This window comes from Erythrolamprus reginae, chromosome 5 (assembly GCF_031021105.1).
Source record: "Erythrolamprus reginae isolate rEryReg1 chromosome 5, rEryReg1.hap1, whole genome shotgun sequence".
In the NCBI taxonomy this organism is placed as follows: Eukaryota; Metazoa; Chordata; class Lepidosauria; order Squamata; family Dipsadidae; genus Erythrolamprus; species Erythrolamprus reginae.
Window position 1 is genome coordinate 46,751,984 of NC_091954.1, and position 17,017 is coordinate 46,769,000.

Sequence of the window (17,017 nt, forward strand, 5' to 3'; positions counted from 1 at the left end):
TGATATGCAATGTGGGTTCCATGCAGGTGAAGTATGTTCTAGAATTGGTCTGACAAATGTTTTGTATGCTCTGGTTCGAAGTTCAATGTTTCTAGAGAAGAAGCTATGTAAGATTAGATTTACAACTGAATGCTTTTTTGGCAATGTTGTTATAGTGGGCTCTAGCATTTAGGTCATTGGATATGAGTACTCCAAGGTCTTTGACAGAGTGAGGGTCATCTACGAGTTCATTTCCTCCACGTATGTATTTAGTATTCTGATTCTCTTTACCAATGTGTAAGACAGAGCATTTGTTGGTTGAGATTTGAAGTTGCCAGTTGTTAGACCATTCAGCTACATGGTCAAGGTCCTTTTGAAGGGTAGCATTGTTGTTGTTGGTATTAAATAGTTTACCATCATCGGTGGTATTAAATAGTTTAACATTAATTTCCGCCACTGGCTCACGCAAACTGGTCCAAACCAATAGCAACCCACCGCTGATGAAGTTACAGAATGACTTTTGTCTTATACTGGAGCTATCGGTATGAGGAATGTGTAACTAAACTGAATATTATAATCAACAGTTTTATTAAAGGTTCTTTTAGAGATTTCCCTGGTGTTTGCTCCAGATTTTAAGGTGAAACAAGAAACAACATTCTACGGATGCAACTTGAAAAGATAATGAGAAATACACTATTATTTCTTGTTTGCAGTATTCTGGTGTGGGTGTGGGTGTGCAAATAACACATTTTTTCCAACACTTTTTTCCTCTCAGAATGAACATGCAGCTGGTAAAGGGAAGCTGTTCCAAATTCAAAATAAATGTTGAGCTGCAGTCCCCTGCAATTGGTATTCACAGCCATAATATGTAGTTAAAGGGATTAAAAGGCTTTCTTCCATGAATTACCACTCAGTTTCTGAGTGCAATTTAAAGCAATATCTGTCACCTTTAAATCCCTTCCTGATTCAGTTTCTGGATATCTATGGGATCTTCTCTCAATGACATCTGCTTGCAGGACACCCTTTCATTTAAGGAGGCCATACTTGAATTGGAAAGAAAACTAAAGACATTGATATTGGATGTGCTCTGCAATATACATTAGTTCAATGTACTTTACCATGAAGCCGACATAATATCAGGGTGGACATGATGGAAAATAAATGTTTTGAAACATATCCTGATGTAAGGATGGGAGTAGCTAAAAAGCAAAGACTGAATCCTTTCAAGTGGAGTGTAAGATTGAAATGCTCTACTTTCTGAGATTTGGAAGCATCTGCTATCTGAAGGTTTCCCAACCTTGATGATTTTAAGATGGGAGGACTTCAATTCCCAGAATTCCCCAGCCAGCCATTTTGGGAAACTCTGTGTTATTCTGCCTTTAGAGGTTTATTGAATTTTACCTCTTTCTCCAACCTTCCCCAAAATCATGTTGGAAGATGGGGGCTTTCTTTTTTGTTCCCTGCCTCCCATTCCATGCTTTTAATGAGTATGTTTTGTTGAACATTATTTTCATGTTGTTGTTTTATTATGCATGGTATTTCTGCTTTTATTATGAATGCATAAACACGGATACAATTTCCTTTATGTGGCTTTCTCCCCTTTTCCATTATTTTTATTAAGCTGTTACCAGAACAAATTATAAAGGTAATTCAGTAAAGATTCAAGACAGCCACTTTATTTTATAATGTTCGTTTTGTTCATGTAGGTATGCCCTGCATGTAATCTAGAACACTTGTCATTTTTTACATGTCTTCGTCTAAAAGGAAGCTTTAGTGCTAGGCTAATATTTTCTTTACATGGTGATCAAATTTGCCAAAAAATTATACACCTGAACTATTAAAACTCGGCTGTTATCTTTTCATATGATTACTTTCTCTAACCAAATCAGGGTGGTCTTTAGAAGGCTGCTGTCTGAGACTATATAATTGAAAACCATGCCCTGATACGGAAAGGTTAATTAATGCAGCTTTGATGTGAATGAACCAAGAAATAGAGGTTGGCGAGATGACTGTTATGCAGAAATATGAGATATAGCTTTCTTTGCATTAATAAGATAACAACCTTTCACAAAGGAGGGGGGAGAGGTGTTGGGTTTTTTTAGGTGACATTCAAAGGAGCTAGGAATGCTGCTTGTGACACAAATACGGTTTTACAAACAGATCCATAACTGGGGAGAAGAGACTCATACATTTCATCAGCAATAGCATTAACCTTGAATTCCAGGCAAATTCGCAACTTTATTGACTACTTATCTTCTGTTGTGGTTCTTATAACCTGCCACAAATTCTCAGAAATTCTTCTGAAAATAGAATTTCTTTTCATTCCTGTTCTTAATAACAAGCTGCTTCCAAGTCAGGACAGGATGATAAAATATTCTTTCTCTTTCCTCTCCGCTCTATTTCTCACGATCAATTTCTTTGTGAAGCTGTAAAATACATTATTACATTATTTGGTATGCTTAATTATGTCTTATGGATCTGCATAATTTTAAATTTATATCTATAGCAAGCGCCTAAAGGTGAATGACAGTGTAATTTGCTCTGCTGCTTAATTTTACAAACTGTTATCATCATAGTTTTCCGATAATAATATAATTTTTAAAAAGCAGGCATATCCAGGAGAATGGCTTTAAAAACTTGTCTGATCATTATCATTTGTTGAACGAGGTAGAGCATTGATATTGCTTTGAATTTGTATAAATCTGGCATTAAGCTCTGAAAAGTTTCATGTGCTGTTTCACACGAGGTGGAAAGATGCTTTCAGCATGATTATTTCCTCAATGACTGGAATTCAGAACAGATCTTTATTACAATGATAATAAAGAACAGAACATACATCTATAGTAAGATTATACACGAAATATTGGATTTGATCTTTTTTTTCCCCTGTCTCATTAGAATCATTGCTTCTATCATGGCCATGTACAGGAATATGCTGAATCTGCAGTAATTTTGAGTACATGCTCTGGACTCAGGTAAGGAAAAGTATTTGAGATTATGGGCATAAGATATAATCACATGTGTTACCAGCCAATATTAATACCTTAGTCTAGATCTTGTAAGAGTTATTAATGAAATCAAGATGAACATATTGCCAGTACTTAAATGGGTGGCCACCTCTAAAGACTAGAAAATTTCTATAAAACAAGTATTTCTGAATCTCTTGTTCTTTTGCTCCTGGTACCTTCTGTGATTTTGGAATAACCACAGAGTTCACTTGACCATCATAAATGTTTATGGTATACTTTTATCTCTTCAGGAATTCTGTCCTACTCTTTGTTTTTTCATCTGTTTTGTCCATTAGTTGTATTCTCTGCATCTGTATTAATCTCTTTGAAACTATAAATATCCCTCTCTTTTTGTTCTCTGCGATAGGAATTGTCTTTGTTTGTTTGTTTGTTTGTTTGTTTGTTTGTTTGATTAGATTTGTATGTCGCCCCTCTCCGAAGACTCGGGGCGGCATACAACAGTAATAAAAAACAAAATAGTAATGGAACAAATCTAATATTAAAAAACATATAAAACCCTATCATTATTTAAAAAACCAAACAGCACATTCATACCAAACATAAAACAAAGTATAAAAAAGCCTGGGGGAAAGGTGTCTCAACTCCCACATGCCTGGCGGTATAAATGAGTCTTGAGTAGTTTACGAAAGACAAGGAGGGTGGGGGCAGTTCTAATCTCCGGGGGGAGTTGGTTCCAGAGGGCCGGAGCCGCCACAGAGAAGACTCTTCCCCTGGGGCCCGCCAAATGACATTGTTTAGTCAACAGGACCCGGAGAAGGTCAACTCTGTGGGACCTTATCAGTCGCTGGGATTCGTGCGGTAGCAGGCGGTTCCAAAGGTACTCTGGTCCACTGCCATGTAGGGCATTATTCAAAGGTTTTTGAGAGAAGTTCAAGTGTGCTAGTATTGAATTATATATGAACATCAACTATAATAATATAAATTATGAAAATTAAGAATGTTTAAATATAAAACATAAGCCGAATGGGGCACCAAAGTGACAATATTCAGATATCAAATATGTTGTGATGCAAAAACCATGATTGTGTCATTGACATGATGATATCATTGTAGGTGTGTATTGTTACATTGACACCATCATGATTTTGCGTAGATGCTATTGGTTGATTGCTACTATTTAGCAGACAATGGGAACAAATAATCTGAGTGCTGAGACTAGTTTTAAAAATATTATTCAGATTTATCCCAAAAGAGAAGCTAGGAATGAACTTTGTATTGCTTAAGGTAATCAACCTGCTTCCTGAGAAACCAAAATGTCAGCACGTAGATGTAACTGTTCAGAGTTTGAAAGATGTTTACTAATCTGGGGAAACCTGTTTCTTTGATAAGATGAATAAGATCAAGCAGATTTAATAATTCAGAGAAAAGTCAGTCATCTGTTGGGAAATCTTTAATTGGTGTTTTTTATATCCTGGACCTAGTTCATAAATCTATCATTTTATATAGCCAGCAATTGGGAACACTAGAGTTTGCTCACTAAATCATTCTGAATTTATCATGATGTAATTTACTGTAAATTTGCATTGTGGATATATTTAGAAAATCAAGGTTGGAATTAAGCATAAATGTTCTTCATTTGCTTCAGGATGAATATTTTTAGTGTCATTGTGATATTGCCAAGTGATACATAACCAATTAAAGGGCTAGCTCAATATATTTAACATTTACTAGACATGAATATTTCTAAATTTTCCTCTCTGTTTTATATTCATGTCAAAAAAGCAACATTTAGTGACTGGTATACTGTACCTATCCTGCTGTCACTCCTGTCTATTTAAATGAGATATCTATGTGAGATGATATGTCACACAAAATCATCTGTTGTTTTAACATAATAACCTAATTCACAGTGTGGTAGCACCATTTAACCTTTTGTCTTACAATATTAGAATCAGAGCTAGTTAATATCTAGCAAGCAATGCAACTCATTAACAACTTATTGCTCAGCCTTTCTTACTATGGTTTAGGCCAGTGATGGCGAACCTTTTCCTCTCTAATGCCAAAAAAGCATGGACACACTATCGCACATGCATGAGTGCCCACACCCATAATTCAATGCCTGAAGATGGTGAAAACAGCTTCCCTCCCCCCCCCCCCCGGAGGCCCTCTGTTTCGTAACTTCTGGTGGGCCCAGTAGACTTGTGTTTTGCCCTCCCCAGGCTCCAAATGCTTCCCTGGAGCTGTGGGAGGGTAAAAATGCCCTTCCCCATCCCCCCCAGAGGTTCTCTGGAAGCAAAAAAATCCCCTCCTAGAGCCTCTATGCAAGCCAAAAATCAGCTGGCACACACATGCATGTTGGAGCTGAGCTAGGGCAACAGCTCATATGCCAGCAGATATGGCTTCGCGTGCCACCTGTGGCACTCGTGCCATAGGTTCACCATCACTGGTTTAGGCCAAGAAGGGATATTTTGTTTTGTTTTTCTACATTCAGAAATATTCATAATACTATGCATCGTTATAATTGGAATTTCTTTTGATGTTGATATGTAGTTTAATATTAGCACACTTCAACGTCTCAAACACATTTCAATAATGTGGGGGACAAAATACCTCTTGCTATAAACAAAGAAGAAAGGAAGACATATTTACGGAGGCTTCAAAGAGAGTAGTGATAGTGCAGAGAAATAAGAAATGTTGCTGTGGGCCACAAAGTTAACGAGGGACAGAGATCAAGGATTAATTAATTGTAAAAGTGTTTCACCAATAAAAATAAGAATGCAGACCTTTCAAAATGGAAAACTAGTCTTTAGTGTGATCTGAATAAGGGACCTTAAGGACAATGCTTTTACATTCGAAAAAAGTACAGATTTATATATCAGTTAGAGAGAATCCTGACTGACTTCAAATGCTCAAGATCTATTTTTGGAAATTTATACAAGTATGATAAATAAAGCTAACTAATCATGATTAGCCATTAATCATGATACTTATAAATTACATCCAGTCATGAAGGAACAGCATTCCTTACACTAGTAATTGAAACACAAAGTTGAAGAAGAATACAAGTTTGTGGGAAGAGTTTGTGGGCCACTGTGATTGTACTATATGTTGAACTGAATGGGTCCTTCACTTGATTCAGCACAGGTCTTATTGTTGCTATGCTTGGTGCTGTGAAGGATTTCTGTAGAAATGCATAATGAAAAAACAAACATGTAAGATCAAAGTTGAAAAGAATTTTTTTAAATGCTATTATAATTCTAATTAATGGCAGCTTAATTAATGTGTATTCTGATGACCTTAAATTTATTTCCATTAACTAATTAGAAAGTCTTGCATAATAGGAATGTTACATTTTTTAAAATGAGGGGATAATCACTATATGGTTGAGTTGTCTTGTTGAGGAAGTGGGGCTGAGGTTAGTTAGGTAATTGGCTGCATAAATCCACAGCAGGTTACTTGTCCTGTGTAGCTGAGTGAAACAGAGAAATAAATTGTACGCCTCAGCTGGTAACCTAAAGATCTCTTTTATTTGATTACAGCTTGCCTGAGCCTATATGACATTTCACTGACATTTTCTAAATTAAGGAGTTCATTGGTGTCCATGGGGGTGGGCAAAAGGAGAAAAACAAATCACTAAAAGTGAATAACAATGACATGGGTAAATTACATATTTCAGACAGCAAGATGGAGGTACATAATGGTGGCATTTGTATGATGTCATCGCACTTGAAAGTTGTTTCACCTTGTGGTGGACACTACTAATTTTTCCAGACTGTCAGTTTTCTAATTTTTTCCCCCTTGATCTTGTGCACATAACCCTTACTCAACTGGAAGTTGAAGTCCAACATAGCAGGAGGACCTGATGTTGAAAAAGATTCCCAAATACTATTTCATTTCTTCCGGTTTACTACCCTTAAGTTGTAAAAACAATTTTAAATAACAAAATGCTATCTTTTGGAAGTTTATTAAATTAAGGAAGATATGTTCAAATTCACAGCTGCAGGTATTCACTTACTGTGAACGTGTATAAGTGTACATCATCCCATGAGATTTATTGAGAATTTCTTTCAGTAGGATAATTCATAGGCATATATTAATGGAGAGTTTGCTGATGTTGCATCCACAGATACAATATCTCTCACAAGATTTCACTTTTCTCTCCTGAAGTCTTTGAAAATTATATTTTAAAAATACAGCACCTCAACATCTTGGGAAATAATTCTGAAATGCTTTATTTTTGCAAAATTATATGATATATTGATAAGATATGGTATAATGTGAGATATGATATAATACATTATATTAATTTATCAAACATGGCATAAAACAACCAAAGGAAGCTATACTGCTCAAAAAAATTAAGGGAACACTTAAACAACAGAATATAACTCCAAGTAAATCAAACTCCTGTGAAATCAAACTGTCCACTTAGGAAGCAACACAGATTGACAATCAATTTTCATTTTGTTGTCAGCACATTCAACTTTGTACAGAACAAAGTATTCAATGAGAATATTTCATTCATTCAGATCTAGGATGTGTTATTTGAGTGTTCCCTTTATTTTTTTGAGCAGTCTATAAAAAGATCATGAGATGTGGAGAGACCTAGTCCATAGGATTGCTGGGAATCAGACATTGTTGAATGGATAATATCCTTGTCATAATATTTTGGTTCCCTCCATCATGCATAATTATTTGATGATACCTGAAAAATGTCTAAGCTCTGCTTAAGATCTTCAGACAGCACTGCAATGCTGCACTGAGCTTGAAGGAGCCAAAGTGAATTTATTCTATAACCATTTTATCTGCAGTGTTATTTGAAAAATCCAGCTAAAAGTTATTGGAGCTAAGCTCCTCTATTCAGTTTGTTTTACATTTTTTATCCATTGTCTAGGGGAGGAAAAGCTGTAAATAAATCTTTTGCTGAGACCAAGATTATAGTACCATGATTCCTAACTGCAAGACTTTTAATCTTATTAGTGTTATCACTCATATTTTAACTCTAGGTTTAAATTCCTGGATAACGGACATAAAAGCCCTGCTGGATAAATAGGATTTGCAGTATGAAAGATTTAGTGTGCGTAACTAGTGTCTCTTGATGTCATGATGAATATGCACATCCTTTCCTTTGGATGCTAAATAGATTTCAGGATGCTAATGTGTCCACTTATGTTTATGAAAATAAAATGAATTCATTATACAGGAGAGGCATTTAAAATGAGAATACAGCTATGCTGGTATTTTCTAACCAAGGCTATTAAGCAGTTTCTTTAATTGTTTTGTCCTTTGCACACTGAAACAAAAGCATGTTAGAAAGCCTGTAGAAAAGCACTATGAAGCAAGAATGTCAAGGATGATCAGGATTTCAGATATGATTCTGCTAAAATATATATCAGTATAACAGCAGGAGCAACAGCTCAAATTACCATAACCAATTTTTGGATTGAATAAAATGACAGAATGATTGAGTCAGAAAGAGCTTCCCTCTTGAAAGAAGATTCCTGCCACTTACTCTTTATTATGAAAGGCTGATTGAGAAGTAACCTTAACTATGTTGGAAATTACTGTTCTCTCAATCCTAGCCTATCTTGGTTACAGCGTCACTGACTGATGCTCACATTGGTAGTGTAATGATAATAGTTGAATTATTTAGCTATCAAGATTATATTGTTCATCCAATGTCTTATACAGCAATACGTACAACAGATATGGGTAGTCCTTTCCTATAAATAGGATGGGATACAATAATATTATATATAAGGTTATCTCTTTATCTCTTTTTATTTATTTTCCTTCCATTCAGCAAATCAATCGTGCACACTTGAAAACTGGGAAAATTCAGTTTCTAGGACCTAGGGAACATTAATTACATGTTAATATCTCAGAATTGAAAGAATTGGTCATGAATTAATTCTTTTATCCTAACGGTGACATTTCCCAACTACTTGAATAATTTTTATTTTTTTTATTATTAATTGGATTTATATGGCACCCCTCTCTGAGGACTCAGGGCACTTACAACATTACTAAATCTTCACATTCTACCAAGTAAACAAGGTCCAAAGAGTTGATAAAAGGCTTGACAAAACAGGGTTATGTAAGTGTGTATCTTGCCCCTCTATGTTACAGTATTCAGATTCTTTCCAAATTTGAATTTTGCATCCTGCTCATTCAACTAGAGACTAATTTCCACATCTTTCCATGTTGATGACATAGCTACTCTTTTCTCCAAATAAACTAGACTCTGAGCTTTGGCTGAACATTGCTAATTGAGGGTCTGAAATTTATGATTATGAGTCATTTACTTATTTAAATAGCGGTTGTCCAACTCTACTGGATTAAATATGCAAAACCAAAGCTGTGATTTTCATCAAGAGATGCTACCAACACAGGTGGAAAATCAATAGCCATTCCATTAAGTAAGTAAATTTCTGCCTATTTCTAGTCATCCACTTCCTGGATACAGCAAACACAAGAGGACACAGCCCAATTCCAGAAAGCTACCACTGCAGTCATCAGATTAGCCAGCTGCAAAAAGAACATATTGTTCCCAGCATCCATTAAAGTTTTCCGTGCTAAAATGCTGAGCCTATTGTTGTTCAAGCACCCAGTTTAGTGCATAGTCTGATGATTCACATTTTGACATCTAATCAATCATCAAAACTTTACTGCAAGCTTCCCACTCCAGTGCAAATGTACTTCTTTGGAAGGAACTGGGTTGCCCTCTAAAGCAGCTCAAAAGGAGATGTCTTAACTGAGATGACAAAGACATAATTGTGTGTGTGTGTGTCCTTTGGGTGAAATGCAGGCCCAGCTTATTTTGGAAAAGAAGTTTATTTCCACATGGAAGAACATTGCCAACAATTTGTCCTTCTGTGACTTTTCTTACACTTGTTCTTAATAGTATTCAGAACAGACAAAGACATGCAAATAACAGAAAGTGACCTGTCTATAGTTCTCTCATGCTCTAGGCAAAGTGATGGAAACCATTATTAAAGATAAAATTACTGGGCACATAGAAAAACAGGTATTGCTGAAAGAAAATCAACATGGTTTCTGCAAAGGCAAATCATGTCTTACTAACTTGTTAGAATTCTTTGAGGGTGTAAATAAACACATAGATAAAGGGGACCCAGTTGATATTGTATATCTTGACTTTCAAAAGGCTTTTGACAAAGTCCTTCACCAATGGCTCCTAAAAAAGCTCTTTCGCCACGGAACTAGAGAACAGGTCTTGTCCTGGATTGGTAACTGGCTAAATTTTAGGAAACAAATGGTGGCAATTAATGGACAATTCTCTGGATGGAAAAACGTGAGAAGTGGTGAACCCCAAGGTTCAGTTTTGGGACCTTTACTTTTTAATTTATTTATTAATGATCTGGATGTAGAAGTAAATAATGAGGTAGCAAAGTTTGCTGATGACACTAAATTGTTCTGGGTAGTGAAAAGTGAAACTGATTGTCAGGAGTTCTGGAAAGATCTCTCGAAATTGAGTGTGTGGGCAAAAAAGTGGCAAATGCATTTTAACCTAAACAAGTGCAAAGTTATGCATATTGGGGCAAAGAAACCCAATTATACCTACCAACTGATGGGGACCAAGCTTTCTGAGACAACTCAAGGAAGGGATCTTGGGGTTTTGGTGGACAGCTCAATGAAGATGTCAACCCAGTGCATAACAACAGTAAAAAATAGCAGTGTCAAAGGATCTGGGCGCAGTGCCAAAGGATCTGTTGTGTTCTTTTAAAAATATTGTAAGAAATTCAGTGATTGGTTAAGACGTGGCTATTTGGAAAATAGCCGCGAAAGTTAAATGACTGTCTGTTGGGAAAAGCCCGCCGTTTTTAAGAGTATAAATAGGGCAACGGGCTAGCCGTTGCCCTCAATTCGGAAGGTACTTGTTGGTGATTGTTTCCTGTCTTACTTGCTACAATAAATGCATACTGTTTAACCAACCTCCGGAGTCGTGATTTAACAGTGGCGACGAGGAGGTTGAACTCCCGCAAACGCAGCCATGAACTCGGCCATGGCTCCACCACCGCCTCTCTTCAATTCCGAGTCGGAATCGTGGACTTCTTATATGTCCAAATTCAGACTTTTCCTCAAAGCGAGCAACCTGCATGACACAGAAGACGAAAGGAAGAAAGCCATATTTTTGAGCTACTGTGGTCCAGAAATCTACAGCTTGGCTTCCACTCTCGTTGACCCAGACACGTTGGAAACTGTCGCATGGTCAACCCTCCAAACAAAACTCGCTGCACATTATCAACCCATGACTCCCGTTCGTGTACACCGTCACCAATTTGCCCAGATGCGGCAAGCAGACGGGGAATCAACCAACGATTTCATCACCTGTCTCCACACCCTTCTTCCGAAATGCAGGTATAAGGATCCTGAGGAACAACTGGTTGACCGCCTCATCTTCGGGTTAACCAACATCACGCTACAGAAGAAATATCTAGTGGACAAAGATGCTTCACTCCAAGACATTCTTAAAGCTGCAAAAGCTTCCGAGGTCTCCGAAACTTCTGTAGCTGAAATTAAACGCACAATTCCGACCGTCCATCACATCCCAGATGACTCCGACTGGCACAACTGCCCAAACGAAGACAAACATCTGGAATCCAGCACAGCGGACGACACCTGTCTTCAAATCCGCAGACCTTCTGACCGCGACACCAAAGAGCCGCCCCGCCATGACAAGTGCGCCGGGTGCAATGGAAATCATCCACGCTACCGCTGCCATTTGAAAGATGCCTACTGTCGCCGATGCCAGAGTCGTGACCACATCGCAGAGGTCTGCCGAGCCATCACCCCCATTCCAGCTAACCCGCAAAACTCAAGATCTTTTTCTGCACCAAGAAATAGACGACCGCCGTTTTCTCGCAATGCTTCCCGTCCAGCTGACGACTCCCACTATTTCAGCCAAAGAGGTAATTGCCCCTCTTCCGTAAACTTCAATTCTCCCACCGCGGAAAACAAACTAATTGTCTCTCTTTCCGTAAACGGCTTTCCCTGTGAGATGGAGTTGGACACGGGCTCGAGACATTCCATAATGCCTTGGCAAAAACTTAAATTGTATTTACCCCGTGTGGAAAGAACCGATTTAGAACCTTGGGATGCGGGTTTGAGTGACTTTCAAGGTCGGGAAATGCCAGTGTTAGGAAGCATAAATGTACCAGTCTTGTTTAAGAAATTTCGAGGTCTTTTACCTCTTATTGTGGTCGATGGCCCTAGACACACATTATTGGGATTTAAATGGTTAAAACCTTTGGGCATCGAAATTTCAGGCATCAATAATGTATGTGATTCTTTTGACCCAAATGACTTATTGAAAGAATTTCCTGAAGTTTTTTCTAACAAATTGGGTAGATACACCGGCAGCCCTATTTCTTTTAATCTGGATCCAAATGTTTCTCCTATTCGATTAAAGCCCCGCCGAATTCCCATTCCGCTTTTGCCTAAAGTAGACGAACAATTGGATAAATTAATAGCCCAGGGCATTTTGATCCCAACGGATCACGCCAAATGGGAAACAGCTATAGTTACCCCTATTAAACCAGATGGCTCGATTAGAATTTGCGCAGACTATAAAGCCACAATTAATAAAGCATTACAACACAATGCTTATCCAATACCAGTTGTGCAACAACTCCTACACACGTTAGGTAACGGGACAATCTTTGCGAAGTTGGACCTTGCTCAGGCATACCAGCAATTCCCCATCGATCAGAACACCGCAGAAGCCCAAACAATTGTCACCCACAGGGGCGCCTTTAAATGCTCTAGACTCCAGTTCAGAGTTTCTACTGCCCCTGGCATTTTTCAAGGCCTCATGGAACGAATTTTAAATAACATTCCTGAGGTCGTCCCATATTTCGATGATGTATTAATTTCGGCCACATCAAAACCAGAACTCCGGGACAGAATTAGAAGTGTTTTAATGAAATTTAAAGAGACAGGACTCCATTTGAAGGCAGACAAATGCTCCTGGGCAGTCCCCAACGTTCAATTTTTAGGTTTTAACATAGACAGATTTGGAATTCACCCCACTAATGATAAACTCGAGGCCATAAAAAACGCCCCAACCCCCTCCAATAAGACGGACTTGCAGGCTTTCCTTGGACTCCTTAACTTTTATTCCGTCTTTCTTAAACAGAAAGCGACGGTGGCAGAACCGCTCCATAATCTTCTAAAGAAGGACTCTGCCTGGACGTGGGGACCGAAAGAACATGCAGCTTTTCTTGCAGTAAAAAAATTACTTTCATCAAACAGTGTCTTAGTTCAATATAATATCGCTATGCCCTTAACATTAACATGCGATGCGTCACCTTTCGGCATAGGAGCCATTCTTAGTCATAATTTCCCAGATGGCACTGAAGCCCCAATTGCCTATTATTCTAAAACCCTCTCTTCTGCGGAGAGAAATTATTCCCAACTTGATAAGGAGGCATTAGCAGCTGTGGCAGGAGTCAAACGGTTCCATTATTACCTCTGTGGCCGCTCTTTTACTTTGGTTACAGACCACAAGCCTCTCCTCGGTATTTTGGCGGGAAATAAACAAACTCCCGCCTTTCTTTCCCCTCGCATGACTAGATGGGCTATTTTCTTAGCCGGTTATAATTATACCTTAATCCACAGGGGGGGGAAGGACATAGGGAATGCCGATGCACTGAGTAGGTGCCCTTTAAAAGACTTAGTTATTGATCCTGCTCCAGCCTCTAGTATTTTATTAATCGAGACAAATAAGCAAGCCTTATTGACAGCATCAGAGATAGCTGAACAAACACAAAAAGATCCAATTTTAAAAAACATTAAACAATGTGTATTGAAAGGTTGGCCAACTGAACAACAAACAGAACAATTTCAGCCATATAGAAATAGACAACTTGAACTCAATGTATTAAAGGATTGTATTTTATGGGGGGGACAGAGTTGTAATTCCAAAAGCATTGCAGAACCGAGCCTTGCAACTATTACATATAGGACACCCAGGAATAGTCAAAATGAAAACAATAGCCAGAAGTCATCTCTGGTGGCCTGGATTGGACAAGGACATAGAGTTGTGGGTGGGTGGTTGTGCACCCTGCCAAAAATCAAGACCCAATCCACCAAAAGCCACACCATCAGAGTGGCCAACACCAAGAGGGCCCTGGTCCAGGATACATATTGACTTTGCAGGACCAATCAGGGGCCAATCTTTTTTATTAGTCGTAGATGCATATTCTAAATGGTTGGAAATTGAACTCATGGCATCTACTACTACCAGTGCAACTATAAAAGCCTTAAGGAAAATGTTTGCAACACATGGCATTCCGGATATTGTGGTTTCTGATAATGGGCCTCAACTGACAGCTCGACAAATGGAGTTATTTTTTGCAGACCAAGGCATAAAACATGTGCTCACTCCTCCTCATTTTCCTCAAGCTAATGGACAAGCAGAACGAATGGTTAGATCCACAAAGGAAGCATTAAGTAAAGCACCACTAGGAGATTGGCAAACACAAATTGATGAATTCTTAACCATTCAACACATAACACCATCAGCTTCAACGCACAAGAGCCCAGCAGAACTGTTAATGGGCAGGAACCTTCGTTCCAAACTAGACCGAATTCATCCTAATTACCAAAACGAACAAAAAGAACGTAAAATACAAACCGATAGACAATTTAATAACGGGGATTTAATTTATGCTAAATACTATGATTCTAATGATAAGTGGAAAGAAGGAACTGTATTAGAAAAAATGGGTTTAAAAACGTATATAATCGTATTAGCAGATGGGCGTAGTTGGCACCGTCATATTGACCAACTACGCAAGCGGATTAAAGTTAACACAGACATTTCACCCACTATAGAAAAATCAACAGAGGACTTACCGGAACCAGTTCAGGACTCCAGCGATGGCTGCCTGTTGCCCCTGGAGGCCGGCGGAGATCCAATTGCAACATCGCAACCAGGCCCGTCAGAGACTAGCCTTAGCGGAGCAACACCAGCGCCGGCCGTCCAGGCAGGCAGCTCCCAAGAAAATGAACTGCGCAGGTCACAGAGAGCGGTGAAGCCACCAATCCGCTTGCAGGACTACGTGACGTGGATTAACACGTAGCCATAGTTTTTTCTAAAAAGGGAGGGGTGTTGTGTTCTTTTAAAAATATTGTAAGAAATTCAGTGATTGGTTAAGACGCGGCTATTTGGAAAATAGCCGCGAAAGTTAAATGACTGTCTGTTGGGAAAAGCCCGCCATTTTTAAGAGTATAAATAGGGCAACGGGCTAGCCGTTGCCCTCAATTCGGAAGGTACTTGTTGGTGATTGTTTCCTGTCTTACTTGCTACAATAAATGCATACTGTTTAACCAACCTCCGGAGTCGTGATTTAACAGGATCTGAGTGGACTTTTGAAAATCATCAGAATTGACAAAATCTCCATCTGTCAATTGCAAAAGGCCGCTTTACTGGGATCGGCACACCTAATTTGCTGCTACATCAGGCAGTCCTAGGTGCTTAGGATGCGCCTGCCTGGTGATAAAATACAAAATCCAGCATAGTGATCTCATTTTCTGTGTTGTATTATTGAAATAATAATAATAATAATAATAACAATAATAATAATTAGAATAATAATTAGAATAATAATAATAATAATTAGAATAATAATAATAATTTTAAAAAACCATCAAAAGTATCTTGCTTTGACTTCACTCCCAGTCTTTGCTGTCAATATCTGCTAATCTAAACCTCACCAAACCTTCCTATTCTTTCTTCTTCTTCTCATCCTTCTACTTTCTTTAACTTTCTCTCCTCTTTCCTTCTCCAACCTCTCCATCCCCTATCTCCTCCTACATTTCTACTTCCTCTCCTTCTTTCTTTACCTTCCCCTGAGTGAACTGTATGAAATTCTAAAAAATCATTTAATGTATCCCACCGGCAATTTCTTTCTATTATCTCATCATTTTGCCAAAGCTTTTATTATTATATCAATATTTTTAGTCTAAGCTGAAACTATCTTGGATATATAACTTTTATCCGTGCTGCCTACCCACTCCCCACTATAAGAGGTACTACTCTTAAGAGTAAATAGATAAGTTAAAGAATACAAGAAAGACAAAATATATATTGTTAAGCTTCTTTACTAATACAGGATTGTTCTCAAATCTAGCATGGCCATGAAATACATTATGTAATATAGGTTAATTTGGGCAGTGGTACTTAGGAGCAGTGGCCACAAAATTTTTGATCACTTTTGTGGAGAGAGTTTTTTTTGGCAGACCAACTATGGTGTGGTTTTTCTGCTCTGTCTGCATCCTATGTGTGTGAGGATGGGGCTTCATCCATTTCCACATCCCAGTTTCTGGTGTGCCAGTATGTGGACCGAGGTTGGGAACACAGCACTCTATAATCAAGTTTCCCCCAAATAAGACCCTGTCTTATATTTTTTCGAACCCTGAAATAAGTGCTTGGTCTTATTGCCATGCACTCAAAAGCTCGATTGGGCTTATTATCAGGGGATGCCTTATTATGGAGAAAACAGAGTAGAAGGGCACAAAGTGAAAGTGAGTACATACAAAACTGGATAAAGTATCCAAAAATAATTTTGGAGGAGAAATCAAAGCTTATTAAAATATTGGAGAAAAGATTTTAAAAAGACAACAACTGGGAAAGCAAAAGTATAAGTGGTTCAAGGTTTCTTATTTTCAATTTCAGATACAATAGTCAAAATGAAATTTGTAAATTTCACCCTTTCTGATCACTTTGGTATTATGCAATCAAAACAAATGGAGGACCTCCTTGCTTTCTTTTATGCTATCATACGGTATCATAGCATTGCCTGTTATCTGATTTCTCCAAAGGTCATAAATTCAGATTGCAACTGTCTGATACAGCTATGACTCAATTAGTAGATAGACACAATGTTTCCAATGTGCTGAAACGGGATGAGTTTAAGGGTATGTGAGCAAGAAGGTTCTAGCACTTCTTATGACTACTTTCTGCTTTAATTTCATGGCTGCCATGGTGCACTCTTACAATCTAATCCAGTGTCTTTCAATTTGACCATTTTACAACGTGGTGAGCT

The 17,017-nt window shown here is 38.1% G+C and overlaps 1 protein-coding gene across 1 annotated transcript in view; it reads left to right on the forward strand.

The window, feature by feature from the left end:
* Positions 1-17,017, forward strand: part of ADAM12 (ADAM metallopeptidase domain 12) — a 350,980-nt gene that overhangs the window by 194,776 nt on the left and 139,187 nt on the right. Inside the window, exon 5 of the mRNA XM_070752490.1 lies at positions 2,878-2,954. Within this exon, the coding sequence (XP_070608591.1) occupies positions 2,878-2,954 (77 nt within the window). The remainder of the gene's footprint in view (positions 1-2,877; positions 2,955-17,017) is intronic.